At 48.5% G+C, this 24185-nt stretch overlaps 3 protein-coding genes across 3 annotated transcripts; 1 reads left to right on the top strand and 2 right to left on the bottom strand.

Moving 5' to 3' along the window:
- Window positions 1-272: 272 nt before the first annotated feature.
- On the bottom strand, window positions 273-13163 carry DERL2 (derlin 2). Its single transcript, XM_063146561.1, has 7 exons — window positions 13019-13163; window positions 9302-9367; window positions 7761-7834; window positions 5709-5802; window positions 4255-4450; window positions 1993-2083; window positions 273-820 (listed from the first exon to the last, which is right to left on the bottom strand). The coding sequence occupies exons 1-7, from the start codon at window positions 13109-13111 to the stop codon at window positions 715-717; spliced, it is 720 nt and encodes a 239-aa protein (XP_063002631.1). The 5' UTR covers window positions 13112-13163; the 3' UTR covers window positions 273-714.
- A 1701-nt stretch (window positions 13164-14864) lies between these two features.
- On the top strand, window positions 14865-20710 carry RPAIN (RPA interacting protein). Its single transcript, XM_063146562.1, has 7 exons — window positions 14865-14995; window positions 16673-16861; window positions 17560-17623; window positions 17709-17823; window positions 18310-18373; window positions 18862-18996; window positions 20479-20710. Exons 1-7 carry the CDS (start codon window positions 14915-14917, stop codon window positions 20506-20508), a joined length of 678 nt encoding a protein of 225 aa, XP_063002632.1. The 5' UTR covers window positions 14865-14914; the 3' UTR covers window positions 20509-20710.
- Window positions 20711-22162: 1452 nt separating this feature from the next.
- On the bottom strand, window positions 22163-23868 carry MIS12 (MIS12 kinetochore complex component). The gene is made up of 2 exons (XM_063146566.1): window positions 23786-23868; window positions 22163-22817 (listed from the first exon to the last, which is right to left on the bottom strand). Exons 1-2 carry the CDS (start codon window positions 23788-23790, stop codon window positions 22184-22186), a joined length of 639 nt encoding a protein of 212 aa, XP_063002636.1. The 5' UTR covers window positions 23791-23868; the 3' UTR covers window positions 22163-22183.
- Between the last annotated feature and the right edge of the window lie 317 nt (window positions 23869-24185).

Here is a 24185-nt window from a genome sequence, read left to right as displayed (position 1 = left end):
GCCTGGGGACCCCCCATGTCTCGGGGGTGGTGGCAGCTTTTCATCAGAAATGGTTCAATGTGGAAACACCGTTTTTTACCTCTGCTTTCCAGCCTTCCTCAACCTGGGGCGCTCCAGATGTGTTGGACTACAACTCCCAGAATGCCCCAGCCAGGGGCATTCTGGGAGATGCAGTCCAACACATCTGGAGCGCCCCAGGTTGAGGAAGGCTGCTTTACATGATTTTGCTAAAGTCAAAAATTATAGTGACCTCACGCATTTAAAAGTATCTCTTCAAAATGGGAAAATCAAAAGTTTTATTCATCTTTTGAAGTTCTCCAAGTTCCTGTATCAAATAAAACGGAAATAAAAATGCCTTAGAAACATTGTTTGGTTTGCTTTTTACACGAAAACTGACGACCTTGTTAAATGAGCTGAGGAAGTTGTATTTTCAGTTCCTTTGTTTTCTTGGTGTGGATCATTCGTTCCGGAACCCATCAATGCAATAAAAGCTCCCATGAGGCCACTGGATGTTCCAGTCAATTTCCTGGAAAAGGTCTTTTGAGCAGAACACCAATTTCTCCCTCCTTTTCTGGGGGGAAAAAATGCTTCGTCGCTCAGAGCAGTAGAGCTGTCGACACTTCCTTTACCCACAAGATAACAAGACAGTCTCTTCGATGGGTCTTTTGTCTCTCCGCAAAGGTGTCTGTTGCGTATCGGCCAAGAAGTCTCTAGTCAGCCTCCGAGACGCTGACCTTCGCCCCAGGCGAAACCTCCGGGCCGCTCTTCCGGCAGTGGGTTATAATTGGGATCATTTTCTGGTGTGTCAAATATTGCTTTCCTGTTAAGAACGTTAAAGAAGAAGAAAAAATACTTGTGTCAAATACGGAAAGGTCTAGCAGCGATCTTTTTTTTGTTTTGCCATGGGGTGTACTTTGAAAAAGCTGAGCCCCACGGCCCCCCCACTGGCTTGTTGCCCATCTGTATCCTTCTCTTGTGCCTCTGGAGTTAGAAACCGGGGGCAATATCGGAGTGGTGGCACCCATCACAGAACCAACTTTGGCCTAGGAGTGACTATCACCACTCACTACCACAAGATGTAGTGAGGGCCACCAATCTGGATGGCGTTAAAAAGGGGTTGGATAAATTCCTGGAGGAGAAGGCTATCCATGGCTACTAGCCCTGATGGCTATGTGCTACCTCCAGTATTCAAGACAATAAGCCTGTGTGCACCAGTTGCTGGGGAACATGGGTGGGAGGGTGCTGTTGCACCATGTCCTGCTTGTTCATCCCTGGTTGATGGCTGTGTGGACAGAGTGCTGGACTAGAGGGACCCTTGGTCTGATCCAGCATCGGGGCTCTTCTTAGGTTCTTATCACGGCTCCAATCCAGAGGATTCGGAACACTGCTGTCATTCTACTTGTTTAAATTAAGGCTGTCATGTGTTTATCGGAGTACTTAAAAGTTGTATTTATTGGATGGATTGTTAATTAGTGACTGAAGCAAAGCAGCCAAGCCCCGAAGCGCCCTGGGTTGAATTGGGGCTGTTTTGGAGGCTCTGAAATGGCCTCCGTGGTAAATCGGGGAGGGTGGGTGCTGTGCACAGCCCTACCACTCAGGGTCAACAGCAGAAGACTTTCTCAGCGCCTGCTAAGTAATCCTTTTCACTGAGACCTGCATACACAGCATCTGCGCTGTCCCTGCCTCCGACTTGAGAGATTTGACTTCGCTATCATGTGGCTTGCGTGTGAAGCCAACTAGCCTTTGCTGCAATTTCAGCTTTAAAACCCCCAAAAGGGTTTAGCCGTCACGCTTACAGAAACAAAGGCAAAACGACCGGAAGGTCAAAAAAGTAACTAAAGGCACCTCTGCAGATTAAACGCTTTTCTTCCGTCTCTTCTCTGTCCCATCTCCCTGAACAACACAACACCTTTGATTTAGTTTGGGGACGGCTTCCCCACGAACACCACCACTTCCTCCCAAAGAAAACTCATGACACAGAAAGCCACTTACAGAACTGAAGGTGTTTTTAGAAGTTTTCCTCCCCCAGGCTGATTTGGAAAGACATCTTCCAAGAAAAAATATATGTGGCCTACAGCAATACCTAGAGAGAAAGGGGAGAGGGAATTTAAGCAACTTTCTTCAGTTCTACCTTTGTGAACACAGCTATGGAATAAAGGCTACTTGTCCCAATCCCCAACGGATTACTTTAGTTTTTAAGTGGACACCAGGTTGGACAGCAATTATTTATTAAAAGCATTCTACCTTTATAAACGGGTAATTGAGGGATGGTCATTCTAACATTCATAAAATCAAAACTGTTTTACCAATCTTCCTGAAATTTACACGTGCCAGAAAGAAATGTTGGTTTTACATACCCTGAAAATTTCAAGAAGATTGGTGAAAGAGTGAGGGAAGGAGGGCAGTTTAAAGTAGAAAAGAAAGAAAAATCAATCAAAATGGTTCTGAGGATTTCCGTTGTCGATTTTTTTTATCCACGTTTCCTGGCGAAATTAAAGTTGGGTGAGAAGCCAAAGACGTGCTTCCTCTTAGGTTTAGGGTCGGGTGAGGGGGACCCCTTTTTAAGAAAGGGCAGAGAGAGAAAGGGGTGAGCTTAGGTTTCTTTTTCTCCTGCACTCTTCACTTTTAACTGTGATGTAAAGTTAACACACGTGTTGCAGAAGTCAGGAGTTCACCGGCAGAGAAATCTCTCGCTCTGCATTAGCAGCTCCCAACTGGCCATGTAAAATCACGCTGGACGACCTTACAGCTTTGTTAAAAAGTTTATTATGATCAAATATGTCTGCTAACCGGGCTCCCTCTTAATCACAGTTGGCAAAGTCGCTGATTAAAAAGCTAACTTGGGAGCAGCATTAACCGTGGTTGGAATCGATGCAGATGTGCTACAAACCATGGTTAAAGGCAACCAGCGGTTGTAGAAATTGACGCTGGGAAAGGGAGCACACCAAACCGTGGTCCGCTCCCAATCTCTTAACCATGGTTAAGAGAATGGCAGGATTGCATCCCCATCTCTGGGTGCATCTCAGCCACTCTTTAAAAAGTGCCTCAAGATAATATATTTTCCTTGTCTTTTCTAATGAAAAGGTATTTTAATTTTGCATTGTTCTTCCTCTCCCCTTTGCTGTGTCTGTTCAGAGCACCCTTCCCCAGGCTGTGGCCCTCCAGAGATTTTTGGACTACATGTCCCATCATCCCTGACCATTGGTCCTGCTGGCTGAGACTGATGGGAGTTGAAGCATTCAAGAGGCAGCTGGACAACCCTCTGTCAGGGATGCTTTAGGGTGGATTCCTGCATTGAGCGGGGGGTTGGACTAGATGGCCTTTTAGACCCCTTCCAACTCTACTATGATTCTATGAAGCCCAAAACACCCGGAGAGCATCAGGTTGGGGAAGTCTAGGTTGTAAGCCAGCAGACAGATTTGTTCTTCTTACCGATTTCTAGATCTTCATCTTGTGTTGTCTTAACAACATAAAACAATTGTCAGATCAAGTCTAATTGGTGTTCGGCTGTGGCGTTCTGCGTAAGATTCCATCTTTGTGCATTACGGTGGCGTCAGATTGAGTTATGGAAGCTTTTGCCCGCAATAAGCTGCTCAGGCACTCACATAGTTGAGCGTCTGTAATTTTGCATGACACCCCACCCTAAAAGTGGGGTGTCATGCAAAACGCACAGATAGAATCATAGTAGAGTTGGAAGGGGCCTATAAGGCCATCGAGTCCAACCCCCTGCTCAGTGCAGGAATCCACCCTACAGCATCCCTGACAGACGGCTGTCCGACTGCCTCTTGAATACCTCTAGTGTGGGAGAGCCCACCACCTCCCTAGGTAACTGATTCCATTGTCATACTGCTCTAACAGTCAGGAAGTTTTTCCTGATGTCCAGCTGGAATCTGGCTTCCTTTAACTTGAGCCCGTTATTCCGTGTCCTGCACTCTGGGAGGATCAATAAGAGATCCTGGCCCTCCTCTGTGTGACAACCTTTTAAGTATTTGAAGAGTCCTATCATGTCTCCCCTCAATCTTCTCTTCTCCAGGCTCAACATGCCCAGTTCTTTCAGTCTTTCCTAACAGGGCTTTGTTTCCAGACCCCTGATCCTCCTGGTTGCCCTCCTCTGAACACACTCCAGCGTGTCTGTGTCCAGACCCCTGATCCTCCTCTGGAAAAGACGAACAGCAAACCAACAGACAGGGCTGGTCCCGAAGGCAAGGATTCCGCTCCAGCTTGCTACCGACAGAATCATCACCCTCTTCTTACCTAGGAGGTCGACAATAATGGAGTTTCCCAGTAGGAGTGAAAATCCCATGAGCACCCATGGAAGGAAGGGGGCCTGGAAAATGAGAAGCCCGAAGAAGTTCATGCGGACAAAAGGGTTCCTGCGGCTCCAGACATACACTAGCATGATCGTGAAGGCCTGGCCAAGGAAAACCAGGTTGACAAACAAGCCAAAGAGCTGGTGGAGAAGTGGTTAAAGAAAGAGCCACTGTACCCATGTCAAGAAAATGTAACTGTTGTAAAAAGACACAGCAGAGAGTAGGAAACTGCTGTGAACCTTGGTTCTCTCTATCCTGGGAAGCCCGGAGGTGCATTAAGAGGCACGCTCGTGGTGTCACTTGAAAGAAAAAAAATTGGAACCCGAAAGATAAGCCAAGGAACAAACAAGAATTCGGGCGCGGTCCTGGAACTACCCCGCCCGTGGTCGTGAGCCTCTGAACTCCGAGGATTGTGAGGATCCAATGCAGGGCAGGAAAAGCGAAGGAGGCAATTGCTACTTTCATCACTCCTCCCACTCCGCATTTTAGCTAGATGGGCTTTTCGCCCTTCTAGCTGAGGGCGCAGGAGGGAAGTGGGTTGGAGAGGCCTCGGGATAGCTTGCCTCCCGGCCTCTCCCATTGCCTCCCACCAACCTGCCCCCTCTCTGAGGTTGCTTTTACGACCATGGAGAGGTAGCTGGCATGGCAGTCTCTGTGCCGGCTGGAGGGAGAGAGGAGGGCGGATTCCCACCTCCGACCTCAGAACCAGGAGTTCAAAATCTCCTGTGTCGTCGTCCCCGCCACAGATGCTGGCAAGGGGGCACAGGATTGCTCCCTTGCATAATCATCCCCAACTAACTGTCTCCCTCTTCCCCATCTTCCCAGGAACCCAACCGGAAAGTTAAGGGCTCAATTTAGACATCATCAGCATAAGCGATGGCATGCAAACCACTTCACTCCTGGGCTGTCCGCAAACCACGCTTTATCCAACCACGTGGAGGCTTTTTAAACTGCGATTTGGTGCGATGTCTAAACGGACTCAAAGCAGGGGAAATAACCGCTCAGATGGGGAAAGAGCCCCAAATGGCGTAAGCTGGCACACAAGCAGTGCGCTGGGAGGGGGGGGGGGAGGAATGAGCCCTGTATAGGCCTCAAAAATGTATTAATCGCCACTAAAAGATCTCAGTCCGACATTCAATAAAATGAAGATTAAACCTCCAAATCTGTGTTAAAAACAAACAACGCAATAAGGAATTAAAACAGGGAACCTGGTGCCCCCCAGATGCGTTGGACTACAATTCACATCACCCACATGTACAATGGCCTGGGATAATGGGGGTTATAGCCCAACACCTGCAAAGGGTGCCAGGTGGGAGAAAGCTGCTATGACCATTTCTCCGAGCACACCTTCAGCTCTTTTGGAGTCACAGCACCGTCAGCTCAACAGCAAAAGGATACGGTCATCAACAGCCCACCGAAAAGGAACATAAATACAAAGTCCGCCGTCCGGCCTCGGAACGAACCTTCTTCCAGCATTCGGCAGTAGCGATATCTGAAGTTACAAGGTCAGGAAAACGCTGGATACCAGGCAGGCGTCGATAGCTTTTTAAAAATTATTTTTGCAACGAGAAAGAAAACCACAGCCCGTGTTTTGGTTTCAAAGAAATCCCAGAACTGATCTGGTCACACTAGGCAGGGCTCCTGCAGCTTTACCTGTTGTGATGAAGAGGGAATTCCACCAGGTGCTGCAATGTTTACAAAGGACACCTGCTGAAATCCCCTTTTCGATACAACTGTTAAAGATACAGGAGCCCGGTCCTAATTTTCATATGGTCACCCTAATGCATAACGACCCACAAGGCCTTCACTGCAGCCTCCAAGGGGAGCCTAAAACCCCTAACTCCACCCACCCACCGCCCAATTCTCTGCCCCAGCCATCCTGATCTGGATTGCTCTTTCCTTGATAACAGCAGCATGGAAAAAGCAATCTTTATCAGCCTCACCGGGGGAGGGTGTTGACGGAACACCCTTCCCTGGGGTGTCCTGTATGAAGATCCCCTAGAGATGCTCACACAGATTATTCTTTCCTCACTGTCAAAGTGCGAAGTGTATCAGGAGTCCTTGGGGGGGGGGGGGGGAGAGAGAGCAGAGCGAAAGTGAGCAGCAATAGATTGATTTGCATCAAGATCGCTGAAATGTGTGTGCACGGATCTGTGGATGTGACACGTATCACATGCAGCCCTCGGGCTCAAAAAGGTTGCGCTGGACAGACCCCAACGCCGACGGCCTTATTTTCAGTAGTGATTTACTTATTTAAAACACTTTTTCGGCCGCTCCTCGGTCTTTTGGTCTGACAGCAGAAGTCATAACTACAGTAAATGCCATAAAGTGACGACTCCATTGAAGGGTCCGTTCAAAGCCCAGCATAAAAGGCCTGGGAAAATAAAAACTTCCCCCTTGCAACCAAAACAAGAGAAGAAAGATGGTACCCAGCGAATCTCTCTGAAAAAAGAAGCCACTAATTTCAAATTAGTGATTTAGGTAGTAACGGCGGCCGAGAACTCACATTTTTGGGTTTGGAAATGCGGGATCAGCTCAAATAGGTGTGAGTACGAGCAATTCCAATTGCCAAATTCATCTCTGGCTCAGATGTATAATTCCCCCTCCTTCCTCAGAGAGGATGGATCTGGAGAAATCAAAATCAAGGAAATACGTCTGAAATAAATCCTCATATTAATCCCAGGTGAGGGTAAAATTGTCAGGAATGGGGTACGTCTAGGCTATACGCAGCGAAGATTTTTTGCCCGGGGGAATTGGGAGGGAAGAGGAAGTTATCTTTCAACACTCCAGGTTTGATAGATGTTTTACCGGAAGCAGAACGATGCGTGAATTAACTCACGAGTCGTCCCACTGATGGGTAGGAAGGATCTACTCCATCTGAGCTGTGTGAGGGAGCGTCTCCCAGACGATCTGCAAACTTCCATCTGCAGGATGCAGCTGGTAGCCGGAATTGAACTATTTTGGCTGTGCCGGGTGCTAAGCTCCTGCCTGTACTGGAAGTGTGTTCCAAGTTTCGGGGCCACCACAAGAGAAGGCTCTCTCTCCATGGAAGCCACCCCCCTCCCTGGCAAAGATGAAAGAGGCACCTGATGCAGTGCCTCACAAGATGATTTTGTGAGGCGTATTGGAGCAGATACCTGAGGCCTAAATAGGACACCTGGGAGCTTGTGGAGTTTTCTGCACTGATGAAATATGAGCCAGTAGAACGAATACCCTTTAGGATCCACAAGGAGGGATGGTGGAAAAAAAGAAGCGGTTTATGCCATTTTTCTTATGGAGGGAAACAGTCAGACATTACGTCACCCGCTTCTGAATTGACTTGTTTGCTGCCACGTGCTAACTGTGGCAGGAGCCCTTCTGGAAGGGCTTCTTCATACCTTCAAGAATGACTTTTGCGTTCTGACGATTTAAACCCTGCTCGTAAAAAAACGCTCATCAAAGAAAAGATACAAAAATATCATATTAAACAAAAAGTTAAAGCCAACTGGTCCAAAGAAAAGGTAGTTCGTAATTAGCCTCCATACCTGCAAAACAGAAAGGAATCAGAAATTAGAAGATGAACGTTTAGCAAATACATGCATTAATGAGAAGTCATCTCAAGGCAGTTAAATGCACAAACTAAGGTCACATCATACGGAATGTGGTGTCCCCCCTTTCTTAAACATGTACTTCTGTGCATGCACAGAGTACTTTTTCAGCCTCACTAAGTAACAGCTTCTTTCCAGTTTTTTTTTAAAGAGGAGACATTTGCGCAATTGCATGGGTGCGATCCTACACGAAGGAATGTTGTTATTAAAAACACACACACACACACACCAAACTCAGTGCTGGAAGACGCCGAGCGCCATCCCAAAGATGGTGAAAATGCTCTCCTCCTATGCCCAACGGACTCCCCCGCGCAGCTCCGTGCCTGTTTCTTGAGCCCTGCTACTCATGGGGAAGAGGGAGGACCCCAGGAGGGAGAGCCACACAGCCCACAGAGTTCGGGATGGTCCCATGACAGCAGGAAAACCCGGGGGAAAAGCAGTCCCAGCTATCCCGGGAGAACTGAGAACTGTGCTTCATTTGGACGCGCAGAGACGACCTCGTGACCACCCCAGGATAAATGGTAGGTGTAGACAAAGCCTTTGTTTTATTTCTGTTTTAATTTCAGTTTTTAAATGAATTCTAAGGGTCAGCCCTATGAAGAGAGATTGAAACAACTGGGCATGTTTCGCCTGGAGAAGAGACGATTGAGGGGAGACATGGTAGCACTATGCGGCAGGGTCTTGCTATTGACTGTGTAATCTGTACAGCACCATGTACATTGATGGTGCTATATAAATAAATAAATAAATAAATAAATAATAAATAATAATAATAAGGACTTGAAAGGTTGTCACACAGAGGAGGGCCAGGATCTCTTCTTGATCCTCCCAGAGTGTAGGACATGGAATAACGGGCTCAAGTGACAGGAAGCCAGATGTCGACTGGACATCAGGAAAAGCTTCCTGACTGTTAGAGCAGTACGACAATGGAACCAGTTACCTGGGGAGGTTGTGAGCTCTCCCACACTAGAGGCTTTCAAGAGGCAGCTGGACAACCATCTGCCAGGGATGCTCTAGGGTGGATTCCTGCATTGAGTAGGGGGTTGGACTTGATGGCCTTATAGGCCCCTTCCAACTCTACTATTCTATGATTATGACATTCCAGCATAAGCCAAAAAGAACCCTGCAAGACAGACATATATTAATTGGACCGCTGCTCAGTAACAGAATCACAACACGGACCGTAAGTAGAACCAATCCCTGTGATCCTAACAGAAGCTCTCATTTGTCTCCCATCAGGGAACCTTAACTGTTTCTACTTGCAGCAACCTCAAAACACCTCACAATCAGAGAAAAACGGTTTGTTTGGTCCCACTTGTGGAAAAGTACCAGCAATTTTCAGTTGTAGAAACTCTGGCGTAAGAACTGTCTTAAAGACTCACTGACTCGCAAAAAGAGACTTACTTGAAAGTGTTTAAATATCAGTTCAGGGTTGAAGTACAGCTGAAATGGTGTGATTAATTCTAATTGCTGAAACAAACGAAAATTAAAAAGTCAGATTGATTTCAATGCAGCAATGCAACTGACAAATGCACAGATCACCACAGTAATGTCACTTTCAATAAACTAATGAAACATTTTTCTCCCTCTCCCATAACGCTAGAATTCAGGGTCATCCCATGAAGCTGATGAGTGGGAGACTGAGAACAGATTCAGGAAGGACTCTTCACACAGTGCATTGTTAAACTATGGAATTCACTACCACAAGATGTGGGGACGGTCACCAATTCGGATGGCTTTAAAAGAGGGTTGGATAAATTCGTTGTGGAGAAGGCTATCAATGGCTACTAGCCCTGATGGCTATGTACTACCTCCAGTCTCAGAGGCAGTAACCCTATATACACCAGTTGCTGGGGAACATGGGTGGGATTGTATGCTGCACGCATACAAATGACACCTGCTCAAATCCCCTTTTCTACGCAACTGTTAAAGATGCAGGAGCCCTGTCTTCCTTTTCATAGGGTCACCCTAGGACTGGCCCATATATTGTTAATTCAGAACGTCAAAGGAGCCTTGCTGGATCAGACCGAGGGTCCATCTAGTCCAGCATTCTGTTCACACAGGGGCCAACCAGCTGTTGACCAGGAATCCACAAGCAGGACACGGTGCAACAGCACCCTCCCACCCATGTTCCCCAGCAACTGGTGCACACAGGCTTTCTGCTTCTGATCCTAGAGGTAGTGCACAACCATCAGGGTTAGCAGCCATGGATCGCCTTCGCCTCCAGGAATTTATCCAGCCGTCTTTTAAAGCCATCCAAATGGGTGGCCCTCACTACATCTTGTGGTAGTGAGTTCCATAATTGAACTATGCACTGTGTGAAGAAGTCCTTCCTTTTATTTTTCCTGAATCTCCCACCCCTCAGCTTCATGGGATGACCCTGTTGGGTTCTAGGATTTTGAGAGAGGGAGAAAAATGTCTCCCTCTCCACATTCTTCACACCATGCACAATTTCGTCCACCTCTATCATGTCTCCCCTGAGCCTCCTTTTTCCCAAGCTAAACAATCCCAGCTGTTGTAACCTTCCCTCCTAGGGAAATTGCTCCAGCCCCTTGATCATTTTAGTTGCCCCCTTCTGCACTTTTTCCAGCTCCACAATATTTTTTTTAGGTGTGGTGACCAGTACTATACACAATATTCAAAGTGTGGTCGCACTGTTTGTATAAGAGCAGTGTGATGTTGGCAGTTTTATTCCCAATTCCTTTCCCCAACTGTGCCTAACATGGACTTTGCCTTTTTCACAGCCTGGACGTCATGCCATTGACATTACAAGCGCAAGGCCAGGCTGCACCAACCAGTGCTGAGATCTTCCACATTTGCAAACTAGCACGGTGTCGAGGTTACAGCAGCAGTGGCCTGCAACTCTCATCATCCCTAAAACATTCGCAAGGCTGGCTTTGGCTGATAGGAGTTGTAGCCAAAACATTGAGATGGCCACAAGTCGCTCAGCCTTGGAAGGATTGCCATACTAGGACTGGCGAGAGAGGCTGAAAGAACTGGGCCTGTTTAGCCTGGAGAAGAGAAGATTGAGGGGAGACATGACAGCACTCTTCAAATACTTAAAAGGTTGTCACACAGAGGAGGGCCAGGATCTCTTCTCCATCATCCCAGACTGCAGGACACGGAATAACGGGCTCAAGTGACAGGAAGCCAGATTCCGGCTGGACATCAGGAAAATTTTCCTAACTGTTAGAGCAGTACAACAATGGAATCAGTTACCTAGGGAGGTGGTGGGCTCTCCCACACTAGAGGCCTTCAAGAGGCAGCTGGACAACCATCTGCCAGGGATGCTTTAGGGTGGATTCCTGCATTGAGCAGGGGGTTGGACTCGATGGCCTTGTAGGCCCCTTCCAACTCTGCTATTCTATGGGGAAGATTTGCATGGAAATCCATACTCAGCCATGAAGCTTCCAAAGGGTGACTTCAGGGCAGTTACGGCCTTTGAGCCTTGCCTACCTCACAGGGCTGTTGTATAAATCAAAATGGGCTGGGAAGAACCGCACACAGTGCGTTGAATAAGGAGGGAAATGAAGTCTGGATCTGGGCCCTCCTGTAATCCAAACATGTGCTGTGCCGCTGAGCTGTTGCTCCAACCGGAGTGTTAGATCAATGTTCTTTTCACCCAAGGACGAGATCCAAACAGCCCTTAAGCACGACTCCACCATTCCAGCGACAGAGGGTTCAAAAGCGCTTTATTGATTAGTAATCAAGGCCTGGTCTGATTGCTCCCTTTGAAGAGACCAGGCCTTGATTACTAATCAATAAAGCGCTTTTGAACCCTCTGTCGCTGGAATGATCTAACAGGAGGAGAAATCCTATCCTCAGAATTAGATAATCAAAAACTAGCTGTTCTGAATGGCAGACGCTCCCCCAATTTTGCTATCTGAGAATGTTTAACTTGGCAGTGCCTAAAGTTCAACCTCTGACCCGCCTGCAAGGCATATGTTCCACCGCTGAACTAGATAACCCCTCCCAGCAAACGAGCCTGTTTTTTAAAATCACTCAACACTTCCTCTTACAAAAACCAGTGGCCTCTGGAGTAGGGTGACCATACGAAAAGGAGTATCTTTATCAGTTTTATAGAAAAGGGAATTTCAGCAGGTGTCCTTTGTATGCATGCAGCCCCTGGTGAAATTCCCTCTTCGTCAGCACAGTTAAAGCTGCAGGAGCTATACTAGATTGGCCAGATACAAAAGAGGGCAGCTTTAACTGCTGTGATGAAGAGGGAATTTCACCAGGTGCTGCATGCATACAAAAAATACCCATATGTACCTGTCCGGACCCTAAGGTCATCCTCAGGGGTCCTTCTCCGCGAGCCCCTGCCAAAGGAAGTGAGGCAGGTGGCTACCAGGAGCAGGGCCTTCTCTGCTGTGGCACCCCGGTTGTGGAATGAATAAGGAGGTTCGCCTGACATCTACCTTATATTCTTTCAAAAGCCAGGTGAAGACCTTTTTATTTTCCCAGTATTTTAACTGTCTATAAATAAATTTTAACTCAGTGTTTTAAATTTATAATTTTGCACTGCTGCTGTTTTTATCTGGTTGAGCTTTTATATTGTATTTTATATTATGGTTTTATACTGTTGTTTTATGAATGGTTTTAATTTTTGTGAACCGCCCAGAGAGCTCTGGCTATTGGGCGGTATAGAAATGCAATAAATAAATAAATAAACAAAATGTATTTATTTATTTATTTCTTACCCGCCTCTCCACTTGGATCAACAGTGAATATAAAACACATTTATTATTATTATTATTATCCATAGGGTCACCCTACCCAGCCAGTCCTCCTCTCCTTGTCTTTGACCAAACTGGTCTACCTCGCAGGGCTGTTGTGGTCCTGGATTCCTAAGGGGCAGGTAGGGATAAAAACGCCCCCTCGCTGATTGACAGGTGCAGGACACGCCTCAAAGGGGGCGTGTCCATGGGAGTCGAGGAGCGGGAAGAGGGAGTTCGGCCCCGCCCAATACCAGGGAAAGGGGCGTGTCCAGGGCGGGGCTATGTAAATTACCGCGACCATTAGCCAATCCCCAGGCGAGCGTGTCCAGGGCGGGGCTATGCAAATTACCCTGACCATTAGCCAATCCCCAGGCGAGCCCCCCCCCCCCGGCTCCCTACTCACCACGGCGGCGGTAGTGAGGACGCAGGCGGTGGTGTAGGCCCGGGTGACGGGAGGCACCTGCAGGTATTCTTGCCGGAAGGTCTGGTACGCCATTTTGGCGGCGCCTCCGCCTCACTCCGCTCGCACCTCACGGCGTCTGCTCGTCCTCGGCCAATCAGAACCCGAGGGACGTCACGGCCGGCACCCAATCAGCGCCACCGCCGTCCTTTCCCTCACGGCTCCATCCGACCAATCAGCGCTCCCCTTCGTCTTCACCTGGCCAATCGGCAACGCTCTGTTAGGCCGGAGAACTGAAACCCATAGAGAGGGACGGAGGGGGAGGAAGTCTAGAAGGAGGCACGTGATGGGCTTCCTGTAACAAGGCTTCGCTCTAGACTGAAGGGCTCTATGGTGAAAACAGCACCAGGGAGACGAGAAGAGAAGCTTTGCGGTTTGGACATAGACTTTGCAAGGGAAGAGGAGAACGGCTGCGCTGACTTCTGGGTTCCCTAAGAATTCCTCACTGGTCTCTGCCCCGAAGTAGAAGCCAGGCGGCTGCTCAGAGGACCAATGGAGAAATCCAAGATTTTGACATAGCTCTGTCAGTAAAAAAAGAAAGAAAGCCAAAACAAGAATAATGTAGGGCGCAATCCTATGCAGGTTTAGACTGAAAAGGAGTCCTACAATTTATTTAATTTATTGCATTTTTATATCGCCCAATAGCTGAAGCTCTCTGAGTGGGTTACAAAAATTACAATTCCCAGCCAGTTTATACTGGGATGGTAGGACTCCCCCCCCCCCCCCGGTCTAAACCTGCATAGGATGGTAGGACTTTTTCTCTCTCTCTCAACCTGCACAGGATGGTAGGACTTGTTTCTGCCTAAATCTGCATAGGATAGCAGGATTCCCCCTGTCTAAACCTGTATAGGATGGCAAGGCTTTTTTTTCTGTCTAAGGCTGCGCAGGATGGTAGGACTTTTCCCTGCCTAAACCTGCATAGCATGGTAGAACTTTTCCCTGCCTAAACCTGCATAGGATGGTAGGACTTTTTCCTGTCTAAAACTGGCTAGGATGGTAGGGCTTTTTTTTCTGTCTAAGCCTGCATAGGATGGTAGGGCTTTTTCCTGCCTAAACCTGCATAGGATAGTAGGATTTTTTCTGTCCAAACCTGCATAGAATGGCAGGCCTTTTCCCCCTTTCTGTCTAAACCTGCATAAGATAGTAGAACTTTTTCTGTCTAAACCTGCGTAGCATAGGACTTTTTTCTGTTTAAACCTGCGTAGGATAGTAGAACTTTTTCTGTCTAAACCTGCATAGGATAGGAGGACTTTTTCTGTCTAAACCTGCATAGGATAGTAGGACTTTTTTCTGTCTAAACCTGCATAGGATGGCAGGCCTTTTTCCCCCTTCTGTCTAAACCTGCATAGGATGGTAGGGCTTTTCCCTGCCTAAACCTGCATATGTCCCCCCCCCCGTCTAAAGATGAACAGGATTGCACCCTTAATGTTTCATCGTTGCAACATTTTTCCCCTTTATTGCTTTTTCTCTCTCATCTTTTTTTTAATTGATGCCTCACTCCAGCCTTTTTAATCTTCTTCGTTTTATCACTCTCGTTTCATCGATCCAAGGTGCTTTGATTTCCTTCACGGTTGTCTCTCTCCATCCTTCTTTCTCTCGCCCTTTGATTGTGTCACCTCCGTCTAGACTCCCTCGTGCCCTGGAAGCGCGCGCCGGGCAAAGCGCGTGCCCGCGGAGCGGGGCCGTTTCCTATCAGGCCCCGGACGCCGCAGTGCTCGGCTGGACTCCATTTCCCGGCGTGCTTTGGGCGAGCGGGGAGAGAAAAGGGGAGCGGAGTCGGCCGTGTAAACGCAGCGGCCGGAATCGGATCGGCTTCCCTTGGCGGCGGGCGGGGAGAGGATGGAGGCAGCGCTGGTTCAGCGGCGCCGGGCTCTGTACAAGGGCGTCGGGGCCCCTCCGTGGAAGGAGACCTTCCGACAGGTGGGCAGGTAGACAGGTAGACAGGTAGAGGGGGAGCCGCCGGCCCCGCCCCTCCCGTGGAACGTTGGGGGCGCCAACGTTCCGAGGCTGGATACATTGTCACGCGCTGCGGCCCCGGGACGCTGACGTCTGCTGCCGGCTCCCTCCGGCTGCCCCGGGAGCCCCGCCGCATAGCCAGCATCAATATATGCTGTTCCCTGTGCTGATGCAAAGCGTGGTTGGGGCAGCAGGATCCGTGGCGGCCGTGACTGACCAGGAAAGAGGACTTGTGTGGGGTTGGATTTAGGAACAAGCCCAGGATGCTGTGTGTAGGGCCCTCTAAATATGTTGGCGGTAATGAAGACGCGTTTGGCTTCTATACGTTGGGAATCATAGAATAGCAGAGTTGGAAGGGGCCTGCAAGGCCATCGAGTCCAACCCCCTGCTCAATGCAGGAATCCACCCTAAAGCATCCCTGACAGGTGGTTGTCCAGCTGCCTCTAGTGTGGGAGAGCCCACAACCTCCCTAGGGAACTGGTTCCATTGTCGTACTGCTCTAACAGTCAGGAAGTTTTTCCTGATGTCCAGCCAGAATCTGGCTTCCTGTCACTTGAGCCCGTTATTCCATGTCCTGCACTCTGGGAGGATCGAGAAGAGATCCTGGCCCTCCTCTGTGTGACAACCTTTCCAGTATTTGAAGAGTGCTCTCATGTCTATTAAGTCGGGTGTGATTTGCAGCAGAGTTGCCTTATACAGAGAAAGCATGGCAATGCAGCACTTTGTATTGGACGCAATAAACGCAGACTATTTTATTATTATTATTATTATTATTATTATTATATTTATTTATTTGTATCCCGCCTTTTGCCCAATGCTGGGCCTCAAGGCGGCCTTACAAAGTTTAAAACATACATGGGGGGGGAACGGACAAAACCATAAATGTTTAAAATACACAACAAAATTATAAGACATTAACATAGATGGAGGGCTAGATTATTTTCCAAAGGCCTGCTGGAACAAAAATTTTTTAGCCTGCTTCCGAAAGCCCATCAAGGAGGGAGCCAGGGAAGAGAGTTCCTGGAGCAGCCACCGAGAAGGCCCTGTCCTGCGTTCCCACCAAGGGCGCCTGTGAAGATGGTGGGACTGAAAGAAGGGCTTCTCCAGAAGATCTCAAAGCACAGGCAGGCTCATAAGGGAGAATATGTTCCCTTATTTTTATCCCGCACCTCAGCCAAAAAGGCTCTCGGAGCGGCTTACAATGGATCAGTAAAGAAGACAGTCCCTGTCCTCAGCTGACATTCTAAAAAAGACACGACACACAAGGAAAAGGCAATGGGGAGGGAAGAGGGAGAAAAGAAAAAAGAAATTAAGGAGGCTGTTCAGGCTGGTGGGAAGGCCCTGCTCTCTTCTCCCAATGGAGGGTCAGACCAACAGCTCCTTCTTCTTCCCCAAAGGGTCAAGATGACAGTTAACCCTGTGGGGGTGGGGGTGTCCAACTGAAGCAAGCTCTGATGGTCTCTGCCTGCTCCTCGGATGACCCCAGATTCTAGTATTATGAGAGAGGGGGGGGAGACGTGTCTGGCAGCTTAAAATCTGTCGGAAGGCACCCTTGCCGACAGGGGATAGTGGAGGGGGAAATGGAGAAATGGTTTGGCCCTGCAGGAGTAAAATGCTTTCCTTTCCTTTCCCACTCTTCAGCGCTGTGTGGAGAGGCTGAAAAGCAGCCGGGCCCGGCTGCTAGACAGATACCGCTACGCGGGAGGCAATGCCACGCGTGAAGCGAGCGAAGTCCTGCTCGTGCAGGAGGTGATGGAGGTGGAGTGGGAAGCCCTGAAAGCGGTGGATCTGCAGCTGTCCTCCCTCCGGAAGCAAGACACTTTGCACCAGGTTAGTGCAATAGGAAGCAGCAAGTGGGCTATACCAGGGGCTTAGAACCTCAAGCCTGTGGCCTGGATCTGGCTGCTCTGGGTCCTGCCTAGAGATGTGATGGCCCAGGGAAAAAAAATAGGAACCCCCCCCCCCCACATTTCCCCTGTCCTCCCCCCCCAAAAAAAACTGTTATTTTTTTCGTCTTTTTTTCTCTCCCTCCCCAATTGAACAGTTTTGGCTTATAAAATATTTTCTCAGTCCCTTGCATTATGGAAGGCAAACATTTATCCTTCCAACGTTGTAGTATCAGTCTTTTGGCTGTCATAAGGGCTTGGAAAATCCATTTGCGCTGTCCATACGTTGACTTCTAAGAAACCGGTAAATGGTTTAGGAAGATGTGCAAATAATAATAATAATAATAATAATAATCAGTTGATGATCAATGCTTGTCTTTTTCTTTTAAGTATACGCTGTTTCCGCACAGAGCTCCATTATGATTTCACATAAATAGTTAGACACAAAACTCCATTTTGAATTTCTCTCACAATGCAATACAGACTCTGTCTTAGATTTCACAGAATCCATCTTTAAGATTTCACTCGCGCTGTGATATGCCGGCAGCTGAGCCACGAATGCGTGAGTCCTAGCGCCAAGCCTTTGTGGCTTTTCCTTTCTTTTTAAAATGCGGGAAACTGACGCGCTTCGCTTCCCCTTAGATGCCGGAGGACCCTCTTGATCTGGCGGTCCTGGAGGAAATCCAGCAGGAGCTGGTCTTGCAAGGTAGGTGGCCCCCGAGTGGCGTTGACTGGTGCGGCCTGGCGTACCGTCAGATGCACGTGACCCTGGCATCACTCTCTCTTTGCAGATCAGCTGGCCATCGAGGAGTATGAGCGGAGCTTGCGCTTTGACGAGGAATGCCTCCACGCGATGCTTGACAGTCTGGACGCGGAACACCGGATTATCTGCCCCGTTTGTAGACGGTGAGGAAGACTCAAGCCTGTTTTTTATTTTCCTGTTGGCCTCGTGTGGCGCAGGGCGGTAAAGCAGCAGTTTCTGCAGCCGAAACTCTCCCCACGGCCTGAGTTCGATCCCAGCGGAAGCTGGTTTCAGGCAGCTGGCTTGGGTCGACTCAGCCTTCCATCCTCCCGAGGTCGGTAAAATGAGTACCCAGTTAGCTGGGGGAAAGGCAATCACGGCCGGGGAAGGCAACGGCAAACCACCCCGCCCACAACCTCCCTAGGTCACTGGTTCCATTGTCGTACTGCTCTAACAGTCAGGAAGTTTTTCCTGATGTCCAGTCGGAATCTGGCTTCCTGTCACTTGAGCCCATGATTCCGTGTCCTGCACTCTGTGAAGATCGAGAAGAGATCCTGGCCCTCCTCTGTGTGACAACCTTTTAAGTATTTGAAGAGTGCAGGACACTCTTATTCCATGTCCTGCACTGACGGCTGCATCCTCTTTCCTAGGAACAACCTCAGCGTGATGAGTCACTTGGTCGTGTGTCCATGTGGGCTGCACATTAGCACACAGGTAAGCATGTCAACGGAAGCAAGTGTTGGGAGAATCCTTTCTCTACCTGACACCCTGGGGAGTCCCAATAGGCTATAGTGGGCTACACCGGAGGAATACAACCTCGGGCCCGAATACGGAGTCTGAATCTGGTTCTCCCAGGTGGCCACGCCCCTTCCCCTGACTCCGCCCCCTTCCCCAACCACCGCTCAGTCGGTGTTTCCCATTTTTCGTGCCATTCTTCCCCTATTTTGAAAAGCTGAAATGCCCTTCTGAAGTCCAAGTTACCATCTGTAAGAGCATTAAGCTACAATCTGCTGGGATTCTTGGCCCCGCCCACTACTGGACCGCGGCCCCCGAGTGCGTATTTATTGTTTTATACTGCATGCTTTTATCTGTATGCCGGTCTTAGATCGTAATGATATAGGGTGGGATATAAATGTTTTAAATAATAATAAAATAATAATAAATGGGCCCAACCGCATGGAGATGATTCCTTCTCTCGTTAGGGGATGTCGGAAAAGAAGCTTCAAAGGCTTCTGGAAGACAGCGTGACGGAACACGGCCACCGCTGCCTGGGCGGTCCTGAGTTTGCCGTTACGGACGGGATGGAAGGAGAAGCCAACCTCCTTATGAGCTGCCAGGTGGGTTTCTGTCCTGCGGCTGGGAGCTTTCGCAGGTGGGGATGCTGTTCTCAGCTTCCTCCGTCGCTCCTTCTGTTTTCAACGTCTAGGGGTTGCGTGCCGCTCTGGATGTGATGAAAACGGCACTTATCCACACGCGAGGGGGAGGCGGCTACAGGCTTGGGGGTAACGGGCCAAGGTTTTCAGAAGTACAGAAAGAAACTTTAGGGGAGGGGAAAAGTGAGTAAGCAGGTTTAGCGGCCATGGGAAAAGGGGAGGGGAGATGAAACGGAGTGTCGTAACAGCGGGCGTGGCTGGCTGAAACACGGAACGGAGGAGCACTTGACGCCGCAACATTTTATTGCAGGTCCCCTTACGAAGAACAAAACTAGGCAGTTGAATAACATACACGAAGGAAGGAGGGTTGAGGTGAAGCAGGCTTTAGTGGTTTGAGCGCTGGATTTGGAACAGGGAGACCTGAGTTCAAATCCAGATTATTAGATTGTAAACCTATGCGGCAGGGTCTTGCTATTTACTGTTTTACTCTGTACAGCACCATGTACATTGATGGTGCTATATAAATAAATAATAATAATAATAATAATAATAATAGATGTAAAAGTCACTAACGTATTTCTTCGATTCCAAGACGCACTTTCCCCCCCATATAAACATCTCTAAAAACTTGGTGCATCTTAGAATTGATGGTGTCTTAGAATTGAAGAAATACGGTCAGTGACTTTGGGTCGGTCAGTCTCTCTTGGGCACAGGGTTGCGAAGACACGAACGGATAAAAGGGCCATGAACTTCTTCCTGGGAGGGAAGAGGGTGCCATGTTGGCTTAATAATTGTAGAAAGCAGCGCTTTGTGTAAAGTCTTCCTTCCCCGTGAGAACATAAAGAGTCCTGCTGGACTTTAGCTCCATGGAATCTAAAGGTGGGCAAATGGCGTCCTCCAGGTGCTTGGGACTACAGCTCCCATCAGCCACAGCCAATGGTAAGGCAGGATGAGTTGTAAGCCGAACATCTTGGAGGGCCACTGGTTGCCCACCCCTGATCTAGTCCCACATTCCCATCATGGCCAGTTTCATCACAAATAGCTCTTGATAAGACGGATTTTACTGGGAGTAGGTTTGACCCCTTCTGTTGGGTTATGTCTGAACTTAGTTTTCTCTTCGTAAGCTGTTGTTTTAGTTTTTTGTAAACCGCCGAGAGAGCCTCGTCTATGGGGCGGTATATAAATGTAATAAAAGTAAATCCAGCCTTCCTCAACCTGGGGTGCTCCAGATGTGTTGGACTACAACTCCCAGAATGCCCCAGCCAGCTGGCTGGGGCATTCTGGGAGATGCAGTCCAACACATCTGGAGCGCCCCAGGTTGAGGAAGGCTGATGTAATCTCTAAAGTATGAAATGGGCAGAACTATTTTTAAAATATATATATATTTTTAAAAAGCCACACACCTGCCAGGCGTACCGCTTTCATTCCTTTCTCTTTGGTTTCTAGGTGTGCGATTCCTGGGCGGTCATTTTGTAATCTCAGCTGCACTACAGCCCCGCCAGGGACCGCCGATGCTGCTATGAGTATCTCTTCCGCTTCCGAGAAGCAGTTTGTGTGTAGGACACACATACGTATCTGACTGCAAAAAGTGTCCTTTAATTGTTTGTGTTTCTAACTTAAATGGATCTGTGCACTTTTGTACACTGCTCTGCTGAATAAAACCCCCCTTTTAAGTTAAGAGGTTGAGCTTCAGTAGATTGGGAGCAGATGATGTCTCTTCCTTCTGGTCTGTCTCACTCCTACCTGTGCAAGTCTTTTGGAAATTCTTATCCAAACTGCATCTATTCTCCGCAGCTCTGAGTGTGGAATTCCTGCTGAGTTTTGCATGTTTAGTTGCAGGCACATCTAATCCAAATGCAAGATGCGGATTAGAAAGGCGCAGAGCGGTAAAGCAGCAGTTTCTGCAGCTGAAACTCTCCCCACAGCCTGAGTTCGATCCCAGCGGAAGCTGGTTCTCAGGCAGCCGGCTCAGGTTGACTCAGCCTTCCATCCTTCCGAGGTCGGTAAAATGAGTACCCAGCTAGCTGGGGGAAAGGTAATAACGGCCGGGGAAGGCAACGGCGAACCACCCTGCTATAAGGCCTGCCAAGAAAACGTCAGCGAAAGCTGGCGTCCCCCCAAGAGTCAGTAATGACTCAGTGCTTGCACGAGAGGTTCCTTTCCTTTCCTTCCTGGGTAAGACAGAAGAGGGCAACCAGGATGATCAGGGGTCTGGAAACAAAGCCCTATGAAGAGAGACTGAAAGAACTGGGCATGTTTAGCCTGGAGAAGAGAAGATGGAGGGGAGACATGATAGCACTCTTCAAATACTTAAAAGGTTGTCACACAGAGGAGGATCAGGATCTCTTCTCGATCCTCCCAGAGTGCAGGACACGGAATAACGGGCTCAAGTTAAAGGAAGTCAGATTCCAGCTGGACATCAGGAAAAACTTCCTGACTGTTAGAGCAGTACGACAATGGAATCAGTTGCCTTGTGAGATTGTGGGCTCTCCCACACTAGAGGCCTTCAAGAGGCAGCTGGACAACCATCTGTCAGGGATGCTTTAGGGTGGATTCCTGCCTTGAGCAGGGGGTTGGACTAGATGGCCTTCTAGGTCCCTTCCAACTCTGCTATTCTATGAGCGTGGAGATGTGGCCAAAACACCTGAAGGAGCTTGCCCACCGCTATTTTGTGATGTTCTCAGTGTTTTTATTATTTTTTGGCTTTTTGTAGGGTTTTATGAGGAATTTTAGTGGTGTTTTTATTGCACAGGGCACACAGTAGGTGGAGTGTGTGATTTATAGATTGGATCCATCCATCTCTGTACAGAAAAAGCGCCCTGTAGCAGTTTCCTCAAAGCAGAACAGACTCAGCCCACCTCAGCTGGGCTGCCATTTCTCATCTTCCATTTCCCACTGGACCCGGCTGCTCATATCATTCCATTTCTGTACCGCCCAACGGCCAAAGCTCCCTGGACCGTTTACAAAGATTAAAAACCTTAAAAGTACAATATTGCACATAATAGGGAAAAACTCCATTTACGTGCAAACGTATAAACAAACAACACAAATATTGCAAGCCGTCAGGAACAATTTAATGTGCTTTTGAGAGGGGGGAAAGGAATTAGAGGTGGGGGGAGAAATGATTTTTTATTTCGCTGCTTTTACACCATCACTGCTTCTCCACCCATTTCATTTTCTCGCCCACCTCCCCCACTACGTCCTGCAGTTTGACGGCTGTTTTGGTCAAGGCGGCAAAGCTTTCTTTAAGATTCCCTGTTCCCTCTTCCCTCCCTACGCCGTCCAGGCCGTCAAACCACTGAAGGATGCCTTCGAGGTGGTCCTGGACCACCTTTTGCTCTTCCAGTTCCGCTCGAAGCGCCTGCTCTGCCTGCGTTTCGGCCTTCACCTGTTGCTCCAAGCGGCTGATCTCTTCCTGCAGTTCCTGAAACCGTTCAGCCGTGTAGCGGAATTCCTCTTGGGCTTTGTCTTCCGGAAGCAAAACGTTCTTGGGGACGCTCAACACCGTCTTCAGGAGCGTTTCTTCCATCTTGGCGAACAGCTTCTCGAAACGCTCCCTCATGAAAGAAAAGAATTGCTCGGTACTTTTCCGGATCATGGAAGGCGGCATGCGAGAGCCCGCGGTCTTCATTTTGTTCAGGATCGCCTCCTCCGCCACCAGAATGATGTGGGAGAGATGGTCTTGGAAAGCGAAATAGATCCGCAGCATGAACGTCTGAGGGGTGAAGCCGAAGAACTGGGTTTCGTACACCACTGTATCTACCGGCGTGTTGAAGCGTGAGCTGCTGTGGATACAGAAAACAGAAAGAAAAAGGGGGAAATGTGACAGTCCTAATGGGATTTTGCCTGTAAGCCCCCCATGGGCTGTGCTGCTGTGCTCATGGAATCATAGGCCTACCCAGTTGAATTTTAAGATGCCTTTTTAATAACGTGCTGCTTTTAATAATGTATTAGTTTTAAATGTTTTAATTAGTTAAATGTATTTTATGGTGCTTGTATTTGTGTTGTACCCTGCATCTCCCTCTAGATCGATAAATAAATAAATAAATAAATATATTATTATTATTGAATAATAGAGCTGGAAGGGTCCTTTAAGGCCATCTAGTCCAACCCTCTGCTCAATGCAGGAATCCACCTGAATGCCTCTAGTGTGGGAGAGTTTGAATTAGTTGTATGCATTTTATGGTGTTTTTATTTGTGTTGTACCCCGCCTCGATCCAGAGGGAGAGGCGGGTAACAAATAAATCATAGAATCATAGAATAGCAGAGTTGGAAGGGACCTACAAGGCCATCAAGTCCAACCCCCTGCTCAATGCAGGAATCCACCCTAAAGCATCCTTGACAGATGGCTGTCCAGCTGCCTCTTGAAGGCCTCGAGTGTGGGAGAGCCCACAACCTCCCTAGGTCACTGGTTCCATTGTCATACTGCTCTAACAGTCAGGAAGTTTTTCCTGATGTCCAGCCGGAATCGGGCTTCCTGTAACAAGCCTTGGAGAGGCGTCTGCCTGAATCCCCTAGAGCTGCTGCCAGTCAAAGCGGGTCGTAGGGCTAGGCTGTATGAGTCAACTCGTCAGTCTCAGGGAGCTTAGAATCATAGAATAGTAGAGTTGGAAGGGGCTTATAAGGCCATCTAGTCCAACCCCCTGCTCAATGCAGGAATCCACCCTAAAGCATCCCTGTCCAGCTGCCCCCTTTCTACACCCTCTCCCCGACTGGGAAAAAGGTCCATGTTTTAATGCCAGGCGCCCCTCACCTCATCTCGAGCCTGCTTTCCTTCCTGGTCAGGATTCGAACTCGCGACCTTCAGCTCCCCCAACGCGCCACCAGCCTCGAATCGTCCTTTTCCCGCCGCTTTTAAACTCCACCCCCTTACTGGCTGCCCTGCCCACCGCTTCTCTAGCCCCGCCCTTTCCTTTCGAGATCCGACCAGAGAGGCGCAAAAGGCAAGAGCGGCACAAACCGGCCTTTCGATGATGACGCACATAGAGAAATAAAAGTGTAGAGAAGACCCTCTGATGAGAGTTGGGGGTTCAAAAAAAAAAAATCTTCTGCAAGGTAAAAGTAAAAGCTGCCCACATAGAAGTCAATACAGAAACCCAAGATTTTAATGTAGGTTCTTGGGCCCATCCCCCAAACACAGACAGGAGTTCTGA

Source organism: Elgaria multicarinata, chromosome 22 (assembly GCF_023053635.1).
Source record: "Elgaria multicarinata webbii isolate HBS135686 ecotype San Diego chromosome 22, rElgMul1.1.pri, whole genome shotgun sequence".
NCBI classification, from domain to species: domain Eukaryota; kingdom Metazoa; phylum Chordata; class Lepidosauria; order Squamata; family Anguidae; genus Elgaria; species Elgaria multicarinata.
Note: the sequence above shows the minus strand (reverse complement) of the source record. Positions and strands in the feature narration are given on the sequence as shown.

What these genes read in the sequence shown, in the direction of transcription:
- DERL2 (XM_063146561.1), bottom strand. Translation starts at nt 13,111, where the DNA reads ATGGCGTACCAGACCTTCCGGCAAGAATACCTGCAGGTGCCTCCCGTC. An exon ending in TGATATTTAAACACTTTCAA is followed by an intron (nt 7,835 to 9,301) that starts GTAAGTCTCTTT and finishes TCTGTTTTGCAG; the next exon opens with GTATGGAGGCTAATTACGAA. An exon ending in CTAAAAACACCTTCAGTTCT is followed by an intron (nt 821 to 1,992) that starts GTAAGTGGCTTT and finishes CGTTCTTAACAG; the next exon opens with GAAAGCAATATTTGACACAC.
- RPAIN (XM_063146562.1), top strand. Translation starts at nt 14,915, where the DNA reads ATGGAGGCAGCGCTGGTTCAGCGGCGCCGGGCTCTGTACAAGGGCGTC. An exon ending in GGAAGGAGACCTTCCGACAG is followed by an intron (nt 14,996 to 16,672) that starts GTGGGCAGGTAG and finishes CCCACTCTTCAG; the next exon opens with CGCTGTGTGGAGAGGCTGAA. An exon ending in AGCAAGACACTTTGCACCAG is followed by an intron (nt 16,862 to 17,559) that starts GTTAGTGCAATA and finishes GCTTCCCCTTAG; the next exon opens with ATGCCGGAGGACCCTCTTGA.